The sequence below is a fragment of the Nanorana parkeri genome, unplaced genomic scaffold (assembly GCF_000935625.1).
Source record: "Nanorana parkeri isolate BGI_ZX_2015 unplaced genomic scaffold, ASM93562v1 scaffold301, whole genome shotgun sequence".
NCBI classification, from domain to species: Eukaryota; Metazoa; Chordata; class Amphibia; order Anura; family Dicroglossidae; genus Nanorana; species Nanorana parkeri.
In genome coordinates, this window is record NW_017306569.1 from 851210 (window position 1) to 868219 (window position 17010).

Here is a 17010-nt window from a genome sequence, read left to right on the forward strand (position 1 = left end):
ATAGTAGAGTCCAAGGAAGCTAATCAATTCTGTTAGTCTAATAATTCATCTCTATGATGTATTTGAAGAGCACGGTAATAGCAGACATATTTAGCTGGAATGAGTTCTATAGTGTTATCAGTTGCACTCTGTCTGATTTTCTGCTTGAAGGTAATAGAGGTTAATGCAGTAATGTTAAAGTTCTAGCCTATTTGGTCAGAGGTTGTAAAGAAGCTCACGTAACTGACATTAGGCTATTTATCTAATTACGTTCATGTCAGTGCCCTACCTGCACACATTTATTAGTGCAACAGGAGAATAAGCACATTAATAGAAAATAAAGTTACCCTGACCTATAAAAAAAACCCATATGTTTTCTTATGACTGATCAGTCTATTTTTTTCTGATGTAAAGCCATTTATTAAAGTATGCAGTGAAGAACATTGATTATTTGCAAGACATAATTGTAGGAAATTCTTACTAGCTCATTAGATACTATATTGTCAATATGTTATTTGCAAGAGCTTCAGTTTTATTTGGAGGGATATATCTGTTGGTGACATTGAGCTAACAAGGTGAATCACCTAATTTTGCTGTACAAAATTACTGAAATATACCAAATGTATCATCTTTCTATGCTTCCATACATGCATAATATGTGTTATGGCATAGGTTGATGGTAAGGAGGTATTGTTTTACACTTAAACATGTATTGTTCCTTTATCCTCTACAAGAATTTAGTAACCCTGGTTTCTGGCTTTTGGTCAGAGCTAGCTAGTTTATATTTTGTATTCGTCTACCATTGAATGATTGATTTCTAATTGTTTGGCGATCTTTTTAAATTCTTCGCCAGATAAAGGCATTCACAACCTTCTTTTGAGTGCCTTAGAGAACAGTAATGATATTGGCATAATGACATCACACAGATCGATAACAAAGAAAACACCAAAGCCTGCTGTAGATATCTGAGGTTTATAAAAGGCAGGTTACACCTGCATACTACCTAATGGGGTTGTAATTATCACCACCTAATATGAAACACTGAATTCTAATTTGATAGAATGGTAAATGACACTATAATGTCCAGAAAGAGCCTAGTGCATTTAAGCATTATGTTTACAGTTTGCCCTTCTAAATTCAACCAAGTGATACCCAATCAAAGTGCCTAGTGTAAAAGCGGTTAGTGACCGATGTAGTTTTATTTCTGCTATTCAGCAGCAGACCAGAGATGTCTTTGTATTTTTTCTTTTGCTTCCATAAAGTAGTGTAGACTGCTCATTAAATATTCAAGAAGCCAAATGACCATCTCTGCTGAAATCTATGCATCTCAATATCTTGTACTCAAGATAAGAACATGCTTTTGTCACAATTCACCTCTTAATCTGTGAAATAGAATCTTGTAAGTGGCAAATGACCAGTCTGTTGAGAGACAATTCCCAAGTGAAAAATACACATTGTTTGTTCTTTAATTAACAGCCTTTTCACGCAGATAGCACATTAATGCCACCAGCTAGGATGCCCCAGCTTATCCTATAAATATAGCTGGCTTTCCCTAACAAGTCATAAATGTTCGATTTGAACAGTAAATGATTGCTGTTCTTCAGTACTTTGTCCCTCATGAAGAGAGAAATAAATTCAAAAACCGAAATGAGGTCTCATGAGGATAAAAAGGCTAGTGTTAATAATTATCAGGGAGAGTGAAGTAGAGCCAAATTAGACATAATAGAGCACAGAGTGACTGGCAAAGTCAACTCTCATTATTAAAAAACTCATTAGGAAATGAAGAAGTGGAAATCCCACTGGGCTGTACTTCTCTGTTGCCTTATAAGAGATTATTTTTCAGAATTCTTTCAAATGGGTATTTTATTACCTTCCTATTTATACTAGGTTATTCTACAGATGTTAAAAATTGTAGAACTGACAAATGAATATTATTCAGTTATAATGTCATAGTTTAAGCTTGGACATGAGAAGCTATTTTCATGTACCTCATCCTTGATCCCAGTTACTTTATGCTCAAGTAACTGACAGAATATTTTTTTATTTAATGTGTGTCATTCCTATGAGAACTCACATGAGTGATATATTCTCAAGGGCATATTCTGTTCCTTAATATTTTTCCCTGGAGTAATTTTACTTCTACTTTGGTCTTTGGACCACTTCATCACATTGAGGAGAATTTATCAAAACTGCAGCAGACAGTATCTGGAGCAGTTGCCTATGGCAACCTATCAGCTTCTATCTTCAGCTTGCTCAGTTAAGCTTTGAAAATTAAAGCTAGAAGCTGAATGGTTGACATGCACAGCTGTTCCAGACTTGTTCTGCTACAGTTTTGATAAATTCTCCTCATTGTTTTTGCTATAGCTTTTAGTAATAACAAACTTTATAGTCCTCTTATCAGACAGCCAACAAGCATACCATATCGCTTTCAGTTTTGTTTTTTTTGTTATACAGGAATAAAAGCAATTATTCTGTCTTGGTTATAATGGAGACAAGAGGTTATAAAAACAAGCATTCCTGCAGAAATAATTGATAATAACTTTGTAATAGGCATTACAGTGGAAGTCCATGTAAATAGAAAACAAAATACATTTAGTCCAGTTATGTATTCATTACAAATTAATGACATTATTTAAATAAGGCTAAAAAAAACCTTTCCCTCTATTATGTTTCCATAATTACCTGAACACCAGAAATCAGGTGAGATTGTGCTATCATCCTAATAAGGTTCAAGCACTGTTGGCTGGAAGCAGAGGTGTTTAACCATGCTATTTAGATGGTAAGAGAACGGGAAAGATCTCATTAGTGGGGTGATCCACATTCATTGCTTAGAGAGCAGACTTCAGTTGAGAAGGTGACAGACAAACTGTAGAGCTGAATTTCTGAATTGTACTTTTGGGCTGTATAGTGTGACAGGTGTGTATGAAGCAGTTATACACAAATACAGTAATTTAGTTGTTTATTTAGCTACAGTTTCACCTGCTTGTTTAGTAGCTGCAATATCAAAGATTTGTATTGTTGAATGATAAACTGCCATCATCTCCCATTATGAAAAGATAAATGATAAGACTTTAGACAGTACACATGACAACAGCTGATGAATTTGGGCACCAGCAATATTTTACATATGTTGTGGCTGCCCTCTCCTATATTATTGGTTATGTTAGAGCTGTGTCATGCTTTACAACGGATAATTTTAAACCTACAATCATACAAGTGCAGTTGTGGGTTCTTCTGTCAGATTAAAGGAAATTAATTTCCTTTCATTGATCTGTTCACTGCTAAACACTTCCAGTTTCATCCTCACTGTCCTGGTGGGTAAGCAGTAGAAAGGGGAATCCATTTATTTCATCCGCATTGTGTAAAGGTGGCATCAGTGTGTTGGACAACTGCTGTCTTAAAGGATAAGTTCATCTTTTGCAAAAATTAAAGAAATGCATAATTAATAATATATTTTAAAAAATGCATTTTCTGTAATATTTGCATTCAAGCCTGGAAAGCATTGCAGTTGTGATCACTCGATCACAGCTGCAGAGCTCATGATTCTGCGCATTCTCTCCCAGACAGAGCTCGCATGGAGGTATGGAGTTTCTGTTGGGAGAGATGGGGGGAAGGACGACTGGACTTCAAACGGCATTAAATCACCTCATACGGCGTCCAGCCGTCCTCCCTCTAGGTAGATGTAGGAATGCGGGCAGCTCTACCTAGAGCGAGGATGGCTAGACGCTGTATGAGGTGATTTAATGCAGTATGAAGTCCAGCTGTCCTTCCCCCCCATCTCTCCCAACTGAAACTCTGTACCTCAGTATGAGCTCTGACTGGGAGAGAATGTGCAGAAGCCTGAGCTTTGCAGCTGTGATCGAGTGAACACAATGTAATGCTTTCCAGGATTGAATGCAAATATTAAAGAAATGCATATTTTTTTATAATTAATCATGTATTTCTTTAATTTTTGCAAAAGGTGAATTTATCCTTTAACAAAGAGTACTGATCACCACTCATGGGTAATGATAGGGGTACTATGAATGGGGAATAGGATTTAGGGGTGGTGAAGAAGACTCGATCACCTAAAATGTGATTCTCTGAGTACTGAAATATCATCTTCCCTGTCAGCGTCATAAGTAGGAAAACATTTTACATTTGATTTTCAAACCCTGCTATGATGAAAAGTAGCAGTGACTGCAAAATAACACTGCTTCTGAGCTCACCAACACCAACCACTGTTCAGTAGAAAATCCAAATGGCCAACATTAGTAAATTTGTGTCTACATATTACAGCAGTATGAGAAATCTGGGCTTCTGTTGCTTAACTCTAACAGCATTCTGTTCTTCTTCCAAAGCTTTGTTATGCAATGGCAAATTTCACAAACATGTTCAAGAATGTTTCGTGCCACTAGTGATTCGCTATATTGATCTCATGGAGTCTTCAATTGCGCAGTCCATTCACAAAGGGTTTGAGCAAGAAACATGGCAGCCCGTGAAGTAAGTTATATGATTCTGTATGTAATTGAATGATGTTTACAACCTTCCTGTAGAATGTAAAGGTAATTACATAGACACACAGAGTATATTACACATACATATACAAAGTCATCTATGTAATATATATACACAGATACACACACACAGTATATATTAAATATTCTTTGATTTCTCTGTGGGCATCTTTCATTTAGGCCTCCACTCTCAGCAGGCTGCTAAATCAGCTTAAGCTCTGCTCCACCCAAATGTATTTTTGTTTTGGATGGATTGGGGAAGGGATACAATATCTGCATTTGCATACAGTGTCATGTTTGCTGAGACTTTTCTTCCTTCTTTCCCCAATGATACCATTACTGTGAACATAAGGAGCGGAAATCTCCCCAGTAAGGATACAGTAAAATATGATAGAAATTCTAACATTTTCCATCTTTCCTTACCACAGTGTGTTTTTATTGCCGTATGTGTCATTATTAGAGATGTGCTCCCCTTAACACCTGTCACTGAGACTGTGAGGGGTAATCTCCCCAATGGGTATATAGAAGCAAATAAACCGTGACAGGGGTCCTAATCTATCTACAATTTGTTTAAAACTGGAAAGGTTGTTTTAGCTGAAGTTGCCATTTATTTTATATAAAAAAAGTTTTAGGTTTTTTTTTTTTGAGGTGTAAAGTTTAAAATATATTTGATCTGTTTAGATCTGACAAACATGCTTCAAGTGGAAGCTTTTGTTAGCTACCAGATTTTTATTTTTGTATTCCTGGATTTTTTTTACAGAAGCATCACCAACAGTCTTCCTAGTGTACCTCTCCCAAAAGTTCCAAGCTTGACTCTTAACCTTCCGCAGATACCTAGTTTTACACCACCATCCTGGATGACTTCTTTATATGAATCCACGTGTGTACAAATGAGTGTTCTTCTAGTGCATGGTTATTCTGCATGTCTTGACTTGTGATGGTTATTGTGAGTGAAGTGGTGATTTTTGCATGCTTGTATTATTGTACCACTAGTTTGGTGCTGTGTTCTGCAGAGCTTGGGTCTAAGTCATACTTTTGTTTAGCAAAACGCCAATTTAGTGACTATCAAATTTTTGGCCGGCCAGACTGTGGTCAGTAGGAGCAAAAAATTGCCACAGCATCAGAGGTCAGTGGGAGTAAAAAAACTGTCCAGAAGTTGGTGGTCATCAGAAGTAAAATATGCACCTGTTGCACCGGTCAGTGGGAATAAGAATGTCCCTGTGTCAGTGATCAGTTTGAGTAAAAAATTCCCGTGTCAGTGATCACTTTGCACCCACTGCCACTCTGCACAGCAGCTCCCCAGGCTTGCAGGAGAAAGCTCTCTCGGGTTGTGTCTGGTAAATAGAGACCAGACATGTCAAGCCTTAGAATTGCTTGAGCCCATGAAATGACAAAAAAACATCAGTAACTAAAATTGTTCATAGTCATAGGTGAAGTTTTAAAAGCCTTTACTGAGTTAACAGAGAGTGATGGCACTAAAATGATTGCTCTCACGCTGATGTTCACAGCAATAATTGCAACTGATGCATGTTTGCATTTGTATGCACGTTAACATGGGGCTACAATTAAATTAAATTACAAATGACATTCTATAGGTTTCTGATGGCATTATTGAATGTCTTGAACACTTACCTAGATCAGACCAGGATTCTCACAGATGAAAAAGAGACGAGGAGGGTTCTACAGCTAGTGATCACTGTAATAGCCATTTACAGGCTATTTCAATGATCATGTGATCATAAGCCGGTCTTATTGGCTTTCAATCATTTATACGAGACTTGGAGCTGCCTGTCAGCTTAGCCTCTATGCTGAGGGCATACTATGGAACACAGATTTATGCATATTTGCGGCCCCACTGAAAAAAAAAACGACTTCTGTGAGACTACATATGTGTATATGCTCAGTGGAAATTAATTATGCTAAAGTTACACAGGAGATTTTTAGTATCTCAATACTGCTACAAAAATTATTAGAGATGAATCAATAGGAGTAGCAAATGATTGCTAAACAGATGGAACAAATGGCTCTTTATGGAGTTTTAATAGAGACTGGTTCCCTGCCACTTAAAGTGCCCCCATCATGAGAGAAGCATGGATGCTGCCCTTGCTTAACCTTTTTAAAAAAAAAAATGTTTGTTGCCTGGATGTGTCTTAATTCAGTACTTCTGAGTTACAGACCTGCAAAATGCAGCAAATTAAAATGAGTTTCAATTGCCTCTCTTTACACATATAAGTGACTCTCAAAGTGTTGACACAAAACATAACTGAAAGTCAGCTTTTCTGAAGGGTAGCTCAATAATGGCAGCCTCCATATTTCTCTCATGACAGCTGTACTTTTACAGGTTTCCAGGTATGTGGCAACTTTCATAAAGTATTGCTACTCTATCTGTTATTTTTAAAAATTAAAGGTGAAAATAGAGCTGTAAATTACCTTACTATCCCCACCCGGTCACACCTACCTAAGGCTGGCTGATTATATTGGTATATTCCAGATAGCAAGGGTAACTTGCCACAAACTTGTGGCAGGGTTCAACTGTAATTCTTGTTAACTTGCTGCACACACTCCTGGCAGGTTGTAGACTTGCAGACCACTTGCAGCACAAGTTCTAGTTGACACTTTTTGAATTTGCTTGGCAAGTCTACAGCAAGAGTCCTGCAGGTCTTAGCAAGAGCTCTGCAAGTGTGCAGCACTTTTGCAAAGCACGTTGATCTGGAGACTTGCAATGCAGACTTGCTGTAATTGTGCAACAAAATTGTGAAGCTTGGCAAGTCTGCAATAGTTTAGCAAGTCATTTTCAAACTCGCTGCTCAATTGCTTGCTATCTGGGATACTTCCTGTGCTATTTATTTTTCTGTTTATCACACCCTCATAAGTATATGTGTTTATGTAATTTACGTTAATTGAGTTATGCTTTACAGTGAAGATTGAATCATTCTACCTAAAGGAGTTAATGCAATGTATCTAATATAGTCACACATGCTCATACAGTACATGGCCACTTAACCTTAACTGGAAGTCAATTAATCTTCCAGTATGTATCAGTATCTGTTGGCTAAAATGTTAAATTATTGTTTAAAATATTAGCTATATTGCATTATAAAAATTAACCTTTTTTGTTATTTCTGATTTATTATGCTCATTAATTGTAAATGCAGAGCTTTTTTGCAGCATAGTAATATTTGGTCCTGTGGGCATAACCTAAGGCACATTTGTTGTTTTACTAGAATGTATTGAGACTTTACATGTCTGCAGAGAAGCCTCTGACTGTAATATCATCCTCCACTAGAAGTCTGCTACAAGGGATTGGTTATCAACTTGCACACATGGTAGCTTGTAACCTGGGGATTGTTGGCATGCTGCCGTTAATTGCAGATCCCCTCGAGACAAATGTTGTAGTTGTTAAATAATACAAACACAAATTGCTGGAGGTTTAGTTGAAAATAATGGGGTAAAATAGTAATGCACATTAAGTCTAATACATAAAAAAGTCAAAACAATTGTAAGAAATCTTGAAGTAAACTAGTTGAATAAATTGAATGTAAAATAAAACAAACTATTTGTAAAAATATGAATATATTTAAAACAATAATGTTTAGTGTATTTAATAAAAATAAAAGTAGTTAGCGGTCTTAACAGACCACAAATAGTTTGTGTTGGATATACTTAATTTGTCTAAATTTGTCTTAATTTGTATGAAATTTTTCCATGGCCTAATTTTTATATATGAAAATAGAAGAAAAGAAATTATATTCAAAAAAAGAAACATACATAATGAGGATGTTTAATATAAAGAGCTATTGAATAAAATGTAAATCGACCTAGATAGGGTTCATTACAGTATTGTATGTTGTTTTTACTGCTTCAAATATAATGGTGCATTTGGGGCATTGGATCTTAAGGTTTGGGAGGTATTAGGGAGTTCATAAGTGTAACGTTCAGTGTTTTTCTCTGATTGGTCTACTGGGAGTTTGTCTCAAGGGATAACTTGGCTAGACCTTCATATCCATTTATATTTGTTGGTAGTGAAAATAAGAGCAAACATCCTTAAAGGTATGGAAAACATTTGTAGACAAAAGACTTTTTATTAATGATGAACCCATCATCATCATTAACTGTTTATACATCATTACATCATTAACTGTTTATGCACAGCAATAAAAAAAATTTGTGCTATAAAAATGTACAGTTAAATTCTAAATATTAAAGACACCTTTTACAGTTGGAGATTGTTGCCATATGGAGTAAAAATTTGTGAACTTGAACAACCACATTTTACTGAGATTTAAAAAAAAAAGGCTGAACTTGTTTCTTCAATTTGAATGGCTTATTTGTTAATTTTAGGGCATCAAGATGTTCATAACTATTCTTTACACTCTAAAAATGAATAATATGCTTACAAAGAAAGACACACATAAGGAAAACAATTGGCAACATGCAGAAATTGATGTTTCCAGTCTATATTAGTTTTGTAATTGCCCCCCACATTGCCCTGGAATGCAGTCATTGATCTCCTACCAACCTCAGCTTCTGTTTAGTGAGTTCACCTTAAATATTATGCAGCTTAGAAAAAAAGCACACTTCAGGGAAAAAAAATGACAGTGTGCAGAAATTGCTGTTTCCAGACTGTGTTGGCTTTATCAATGTCACAAATATAGTCTGGAATGAAGCCATTGATCACTTACCAGCCTCAGTTCCTGTGCTTGTGGGCATAAAGACTTACCTGTACAAAGCACTTCTTGACGGTGTATACCTACATTGGTCATCTGTGCCATCTTACAAATCTGGCAATTTTCAGATGGGCCAGTGATCTAGCCAATGCACATATGCTTCCAAATTCGGTAATTGTCATTATGTAGGCTTTGTCAGGACCTCTAAGCATGGCTCTATAAACCTTAAAACTACAGTTAGCCATCCGCTTTGCCACAATAGAAGCCCTAAAATATACATTTATTGGGGAAAAAGGGCTTGTTCTTGTGAATGCCTGGCTACCAGGCACAAATTAAATAGAAGAAAAACACACCCACATCATTTATATTAGGGCTTCAAAGTCCAATTGCAACTGGCCTAATGCTAGCCATTAATAGGAAAAAGCCATTCTTTTTTATTCTCTATATGCAGTCTTTTAATACATGACAAAGGGTTCCCAGAGTACCATGGGGTATCTAAAGAGATAGCACGGCAGAGCAGCTTGCTTTGCAGCTCCGCTTGTCTGATAAAAAATGAACTGTCTGATTAGGGAGTCACTGCACTGATGACTTATTCCATAGGCGACTCCGGACACTGACCAAAGAGGGACATTGCATATTTAATGGGTGGGCGCTTATTTTTTTTTAAGTCATAGTAGTGCTTGATGATTTCACCCTGACATGTCATTGCTGCCAGTTTGTGCTAGTGTGCTGTAAGTAGAGAACAGGCACAGACTGTGTGACATTAAAACAAAATATTTACTTGAAACTTTTTTACTCTGACCATGGTAGACATTGAAATGTGTTTGAAACCACCATACATTCCTTTAAGTCTGTAGTTGCTATATTGTATTTAACCAGTTGCGGACTTTGAGCATGTGCCCCTAAAAATGCAGGGCATACCCACCGTACTACAGCTCACCTTCACTCATGTCAGCAAATCACGGCTGTCAAAATGACAGCTTGGACTTGCAGCAGCCACTGCTGTGTTAATTAAAGCTTCTGTGTAATGTTCAAAACACTATTCAGGTGCTTAATTAAGAAATGCAATGTAACAACATTTACTTTTACATGGTATTTACTGTTTCCTTCCTTTTTAGACCAAATGGGTGACCTTTGTTCTGCAGATGATGTCAGTTAAAGCAACCTCGTAGAAGACAGAGATCACCAGCACTCAGGATAAAACCATTATATTATTTTGCTTATTTTTTGAAGAAACATGTCACAAGCGTCATTTAGCCAATGATCACTATGTCCACTGAAGGAGGGACCCTGCATGGCCCTGGAATGTTGGCTAAATTATGCTTGTGACATGTTTCTTCAATAAATAAGCAGAGGAATCTAATGTTTTTTTGAGTGCTGGTGATCTCCGTCTTCTATGATTTTGGAAAACATGGCGCCATCTGTGCAATCACTACGAGCACCAAAAAGAAAGGGAAAAAAATGTTTTAAATATAATTTGTTCTTGTTAAATAGTGATGGTGCCAAACACACCTAAGTTCGGTTCGAGTTCGAACTTTAGAACATGGAAAAAGTTTGAACTTCAAACTCAATGAAAGTCTATGGGGCCAGAACTCTGAAAATTAAATGTCCTTTTTTGAAGGCTTATATGCAAGTTATTGGCCATAAAAAGGGTATGGGATTTGGGTACTGCCCTGGGGGACATGTATCAATGAAAAAAACACTTTTAAAAAATACAGTTTTTAGGAGCAGTGATTTTAACATTGCTTAAAGTGAAACTGCCTGTAAAGTGGCACATCTGTACAATGTATAGAACCTGCTGCAGGTCCCCCCTCCCAAACAATACCAGACCCTTTAGGTCTGGTAGGAAAGTTAGGAGGGACCCCATTTAAATAGAAAAAGCATGGGGTCCCTCCCCCCCAAAAAAAAGTCATACCAGGCCCTGGTCTGGTTTGAAATTTTAGGAGGAACCCCAAGTTGCAACTAAAAAACCAGACCCTTGATCTGAGCACAGGCCTGGCAGGGCAGGAAAGAAGGGGGAGGAGCGAGTGGCCCCCCCTCCCTGCCATACCAGGCCACATGCCCTCGGCACTGGGAGGGTGCTTTTTGCCCCTGGGGCGTTGATTGTGGGGGTGCGAGCAGGGGGACTTTTTCACACCAGGGTACCCCTTTAATAAAGGGGCACCCATATGCGCCCCCCTTGTGAATGAGTAAGAGGTACTTGTACCCCTACCCATTCACTAAAGGGTTAAAATAAATTGTAAATAAAAACACCAGACTTTTGAAAAAAGCCTTTATTTGAATAATAAACAAGACATGTTTTTGACAAGTCTTCTATTAAAACAAATTGATCCACAGACATAATCCTAGGGACAATCACAACGTCCAGTGTTGTCCAAAATAACTAAACTTGGCTATGTGAAAAAAAAAAAATGATTTCGCTATGTGAGCCATGATTGGGCTGAGCCATGAAAGTCATAATTTCTTTGCCCAATCGTGGCTCTTACAGAGCACTGTGCCGTGATTGGGCAAAGTATTGAACCTGACTGAAAACTGAAAAAATGGCCTGGTAATGAAGGGGGTGTAACATGCCGGTACTGAAGTGGTTAAAATAACACTGATCAAAACGGAAGAAAATGCACATTTTAGTTTTGTTTTACCTTTTTTCCGTAGCTTACATAGAAAATAAACTCATTTTTATAAGACAACATCACTAACAGCAAGCCTTGTTTGTCCTAAAAAAATACAATATATGTAATGCCAACGTTATATTTGAATAAGCAGACCCGTAGCAGAAATATAACAGCTGTTTTGGTCCATAGGGGGTATACAGGTGCAAACTGAAGTGGGTAAGATTATTTTCTAAACATACTAGAGTAAGCTGAAACATATAATGTGAACATAGCTTATGTGGAGATGGATGCCCATTATCAGTAAATATTGTTAAATCATCTGCAATTCTTGCATGGAAATGTATTTACAGTTGTTGTATGTCTTCTAGCAATGGTTCTTCAACCTCAGAAGATTTATTCTGGAAATTAGATGCACTGCAACAGTTTATTCATGATCTTCACTGGCCAGAAACAGAGTTTGCTAACCACTTGGAGCAACGTCTTAAACTTATGGCAAGTGATATGATAGAAGCCTGTGTAAAAAGGTTAGCAATATTAAGGATTTATTTGTTTCAGTTGGGTATTTTTTCTTCATTTTGGTAATTTTAACTGAATATTTTTTATGTTTCAGGTACAATAAAGATAGAGAATAAATTTAGTATACTCATGAAAATAATGTACCAGATAGCATTATTGATGTGTCTTCAACAGTCATCATAAAAAAAAGCTATAATTTGCTGTGGTACTGGTCCTGCTTGCTGCTGGTTCACTATTCTTCTATTCTATCATGTAGCAAAAAGTTTATTCATCTTTCATTTCACCACTATTTACCTGACCAGCTGTGCAAGGAGGAAAGTGACAAAAGCAGCATGTATTAAAGGAGAACTATGGGGAGAGTGAATTGCACTTATCCCCATAGTTAGAGCCAATGTGTAACACTACTAGCTGTCACATGTCGGCTCTCTTGATCAATAACTGAGCGATCACATAAAACTGATCGCATAGTTCACAGTCCCCTACCTGCAGAGAGCGGTGATGGTCAGTCACTGCACCCTGCAGGAATTCCCCCCTCTTCTCTCCGTTCCTCCAACCCTGACTGGAGGGACAGACAGGGCAGGGGACAGGCACACCGGGCTCTAGAGAAGCAGAGCCAGCTGTCAATCAGGCAGCAGGGTGGATCGCAACAATATTGTCAGGATCTTTCCTGGTTGCAGTGCGGATCTACTCTGTTAGCAATAACCCACAAGGTGCTTAGTTTTGGGTCACAGTAAATGTCCTCATGTGACTCAAAAGCGAACTATAGCCCAAAAAGGGTTTGGTGATAGTTCTCTTAAGTCCAGATTTGATTTTAATTTAATTCAAACCCTTAGATCATAAAAACCAAACATGTTTTGGGGTATGATCATGGTTGTGTGGCATCTGGAGCAGTCAAACTAATTGCTCATCATTATCCCTCCAATGTTATCAGTCCAGTTTACACTGTTTTTCAGCCATAGATTTTTATGGTATTCAGTATGAGTCTGCAAAAAATTACATCTGAACTTTATACATTATGCTTTTGTCACTTTTCCTGCTTGCGCATCCAGTCCCTAAAGAACAAACCTTTGCCACCACTCCTGGGAGAGCAGCCTAAGGTGTATAATTCACTGCTTAACTTTTTGATACTTGACTTTGAACACCTACTGCTTTCAGAGATTCACCAACCAACAACTTTCTTTTACTTCCTGCATTACTTAACTGTCAGTTCCTTAAAGGTAACTCCTCTTAAAAAAAAATAAAAAAAATGTAGTTTCAATAATTGCTACACGAGCCATTCTGCATGTTACCCTTCTGATTAAATCTGCATCCCACTATAATTTTCTAAAACTAACAAGTTAAAATATGTCCTGCATACTGCCTAATAACAGAATTCTCCCAAATTGTGACTTCCTGCTCATGTTGTTGTCTGACTACATTTCCCAGCAGTTTTTCTTTTATTGCAATACTGGGACTTATCAAGTTTTAGGCACACTGTTCCATTAAAGATTCAGAAAGTAGGGTGTGAGTGCAGAAAGTAGAAAGAAGTTTTAAAAAAAATTATGTGCGTTGGTGCTTTAGCCTGTGTGTGGTGTTACAAATAATACGATTTCCCTTGATGTTGTCAGCGAAACCGAATTCTGGCATCACATATTTTTGATGTGTAATTGATTTTTTAACTGTTACATTTAGCGTGGCTTAAATATATCAGCAGCACCCCAATCTAATTTTAACCTGGAAAAAAGGCTTTTAGTTAGTTTTGGCTACAACACCTGATGTTCTATCAATCGCTAATAATGGCCTTACCTGCCATTATGGAAGAAAAAGCTTTTTCTCCATTCAGACCAACTTCTCACAGGCTACACAGCGGGGAAACCATCTGCGCTGTGTAACCTGTCAGGGAGGGAGTGCCGCCTGTTAATTTCAAGCGACGATTCATCCGGCTTTTGACAGCTGTTGGGTTTTACAGCAGGGGGCTGCTGTGTGTAACCTCTAACAGTGTGTTTAGAGCTACAACAAGCCTCTGACGTAGAGTCATAGACTTGAGCTCTGTGGATGGTTTGCCATTGGTCCAAGCTGTCCAATCAAAAAAGAAAAAAACCCCCACTAACATACACCTAGATGCCTCATCAGTGCCGAGCAAATGAGGAACAGGGATGCTAGTCCCCTGTCTCCTCTCTCCGGGCCGGGGGGTGTGCCTCATCTTCCACTAACCTCACCGCACGCCACTGCTCTCAGACAGCACACTGGCTGAAGGGCAAGCCAAAAGCTTTAGCAAATACTGTGCAGGCTGTTTGACATTTTTATAAACTCTTTATTAAACTCTAACAGTTATAAATCATTTTAAAAGTGCATGTATATGTCCACAATTACAGTAATGGCATACAACATTTTTACATATATGTTTCATAAAATATAGAACTGAAACAGTGACAGTCTTTCATGTGCTTTTGTTGCATGCATACATACATTCCATAACACATTGTCAAGAGGTTTGTATATACTGAGTGTGGTAGTTATAACATTAAGGGAGCTATTCACTAAAGAGCTGAGGGATGTAGCCTTCGGCTCGTTTTGGCTGCAGAAACTCTTCAGTTTAGTGAAACCCAAGGGCTGATGTATGCACTATTCTCAATAGCATGTACAGCAGATGAAGGTAAACGTAGTAAACAGCCAATCTGAACGCACATGCTTTGAAGCTGCCAAAGTGGACCGAATCCCTGCCAATTATTAAGAAATAGAATTTTTTAAAAACAGCATGTGGTTCCCCTCCCCACTTCATACCAGACCCTTTAGGTCTGGTCGGAATGTTAGGAGGGACCCCCGAAAAAAGTGGGGTCCACCTACAAATTCAAACCAGACCCTGTTATGCTTGGTAGGAATTTTAAGGGGTACCCCAATGCCCAAAAATGTTGGTTCCCCCCTAAAATTCCATCCTACTGTTTTGTAGCTGTGGGATTTGAACCTGGGTCTCTGGGGTAGAGGAGGACTCAGCTTTGTACTGCAGGTTTCTACCCTGCAGCTTTTCTTCTGGCCTATCTAGCTCTGCAATCATCTCAGCCTTTAAGAACTGAGTACTTCCTGTGCTCTGAGCCCGTTTATTTGGGTTTGTTTCCTGTGTGTGCTGCCACTGAATTGACCGCTAAATATCTTTGAGGCTTTGACCTGTTTTTTGACTACCCTTCTGCCTGCCTACTTTGTACTTTGCTGCCTGTTCTGTAAGACCGGCCTGTTTCTCGACTTCTCTCCTGGATCCTTATTTTTTACCTGACTGCAAGTCTGTTGCTGAATCTGCTTACCTGACAATGCCTAGCCTTAACCTCAGCCTCGCTCCACTTCGGACTCTACCTTCCACAGGTACCTTACCTTACACTTGTCCACATGCTGATGGCCCAGTGGTTGTGGGGGTCTGCAGGGAGGCTTATCTGCATCTGGGTGCCCCCTTTCATAAAGGAGGCACCCAGATGCTGCCCCCCCCCCTTGTGAATGAGTAAAAATTATTTAACTGAACAAAAAATAAAAGTAATTTTTTGGCAAGTCCTTTATTATAAAAAAAATTGTCCAACGATGCAATCCACTGGTCAATCATGTCGTCCAGTGATGTATTTCTCATCCTCGTCAACCATGCTGAATGACACCCACCGATATGTCTAAACCAAAAAAAGCTAACCCGTCCGCTACCACCAAACTCCCACCGCAAAATGAGGTCTGGGCCGAATGTAAACAAATGGAGTCGTGACATCTCAATTCGCTTTCCCCATTTGTTTTCATTCCATGACAGCTCACTGTCCTCAAATGGCAGGTAAACAAATGGGCAGAGTAGGTTCTTCACTTCAGTTCAGCTGAAAGGTGCTGAGGCTGTGCGGCCAAGCCAAAAGTAGGTGAAGTGAGCCAAATGCAGCCGATGTAAGGCTCAAAATAGCCTCACAGGGCTGCCGTGAATAGCCAAAGAGGCTTTGGCTACCTTCACTTCCACTCAGTTAATCATTTGGCTGCCTTCGGCAGCTTAGTGAATGACCCCCTAGGGCTGGGGAGTTCACCCTGTATGTAATGTAACAGTATAATTACACCATAGTTTCCAATTGTTTTTGAAATTTTAGGGGACAGTTCCTATTGCCATGTATAACTTTTTCATAAGAGATAATCTGATTAACTAATGATTTCCACTCGGCTACAGTAGGGGAATAGGGAAGGAGGAGTTGCAGTAAGGTGATCAGTAACCACTTGCTGCCAGAAGTCATATATAATCTGACAACCCCAAATGAGGTGCATTAAATCTGCATGGGGTTCAATACATCATATACAGTTGTGGGTGGCCAAACATTGCATTTTGTGCAGTCGATCAGTAGATATGTATGTTTGGTGTATAATATACAAAATTAATAAACTGATTTTTTATCTACTTTTTTAGTATTTTTTATAGTTTTTTAATTTCAATTTTTTTTAACAGACCCCTGTTTTATCACTTATAAAATACAGAAAGAGATTAAGGACACAGACTCAATTTCCTCCTCCCTTCTCCTTTGCAACTGTACTCCCTAAATTGAACAGTAAGTGCTCTGTACAGAGGGCTTCCTGGTCATCTACAAAAGAATAATTAGTAAATATGACCATTCATGTTTACTATCACTTCTTTTATGAAAGAACACCAGGGGGATCAGCACTTCACACCCCTGTGTTCATTCAGGACAAGCAAAGGATCAGTAAATATGACACCATCTTGAATGATCCAATCCTCCCCGTTTCCTTCTTCCCTCCACA

The 17010-nt window shown here is 38.3% G+C and overlaps 1 protein-coding gene across 7 annotated transcripts in view; it reads left to right on the top strand.

Annotated features, from left to right (window-relative positions):
* CADPS2 (calcium dependent secretion activator 2) overlaps positions 1-17010 on the top strand; it is a 254962-nt gene that overhangs the window by 180237 nt on the left and 57715 nt on the right. For 5 of the 7 annotated variants that reach the window (XM_018557765.1, XM_018557764.1, XM_018557761.1 and 2 more), the window contains 3 exons: positions 4320-4461; positions 5236-5355; positions 12123-12278. In XM_018557765.1, coding sequence (XP_018413267.1) covers positions 4320-4461; positions 5236-5355; positions 12123-12278 — 418 coding nt within the window. The remainder of the gene's footprint in view (positions 1-4319; positions 4462-5235; positions 5356-12122; positions 12279-17010) is intronic. The other 2 variants (XM_018557767.1, XM_018557766.1) reach the window with 1 other exon arrangement.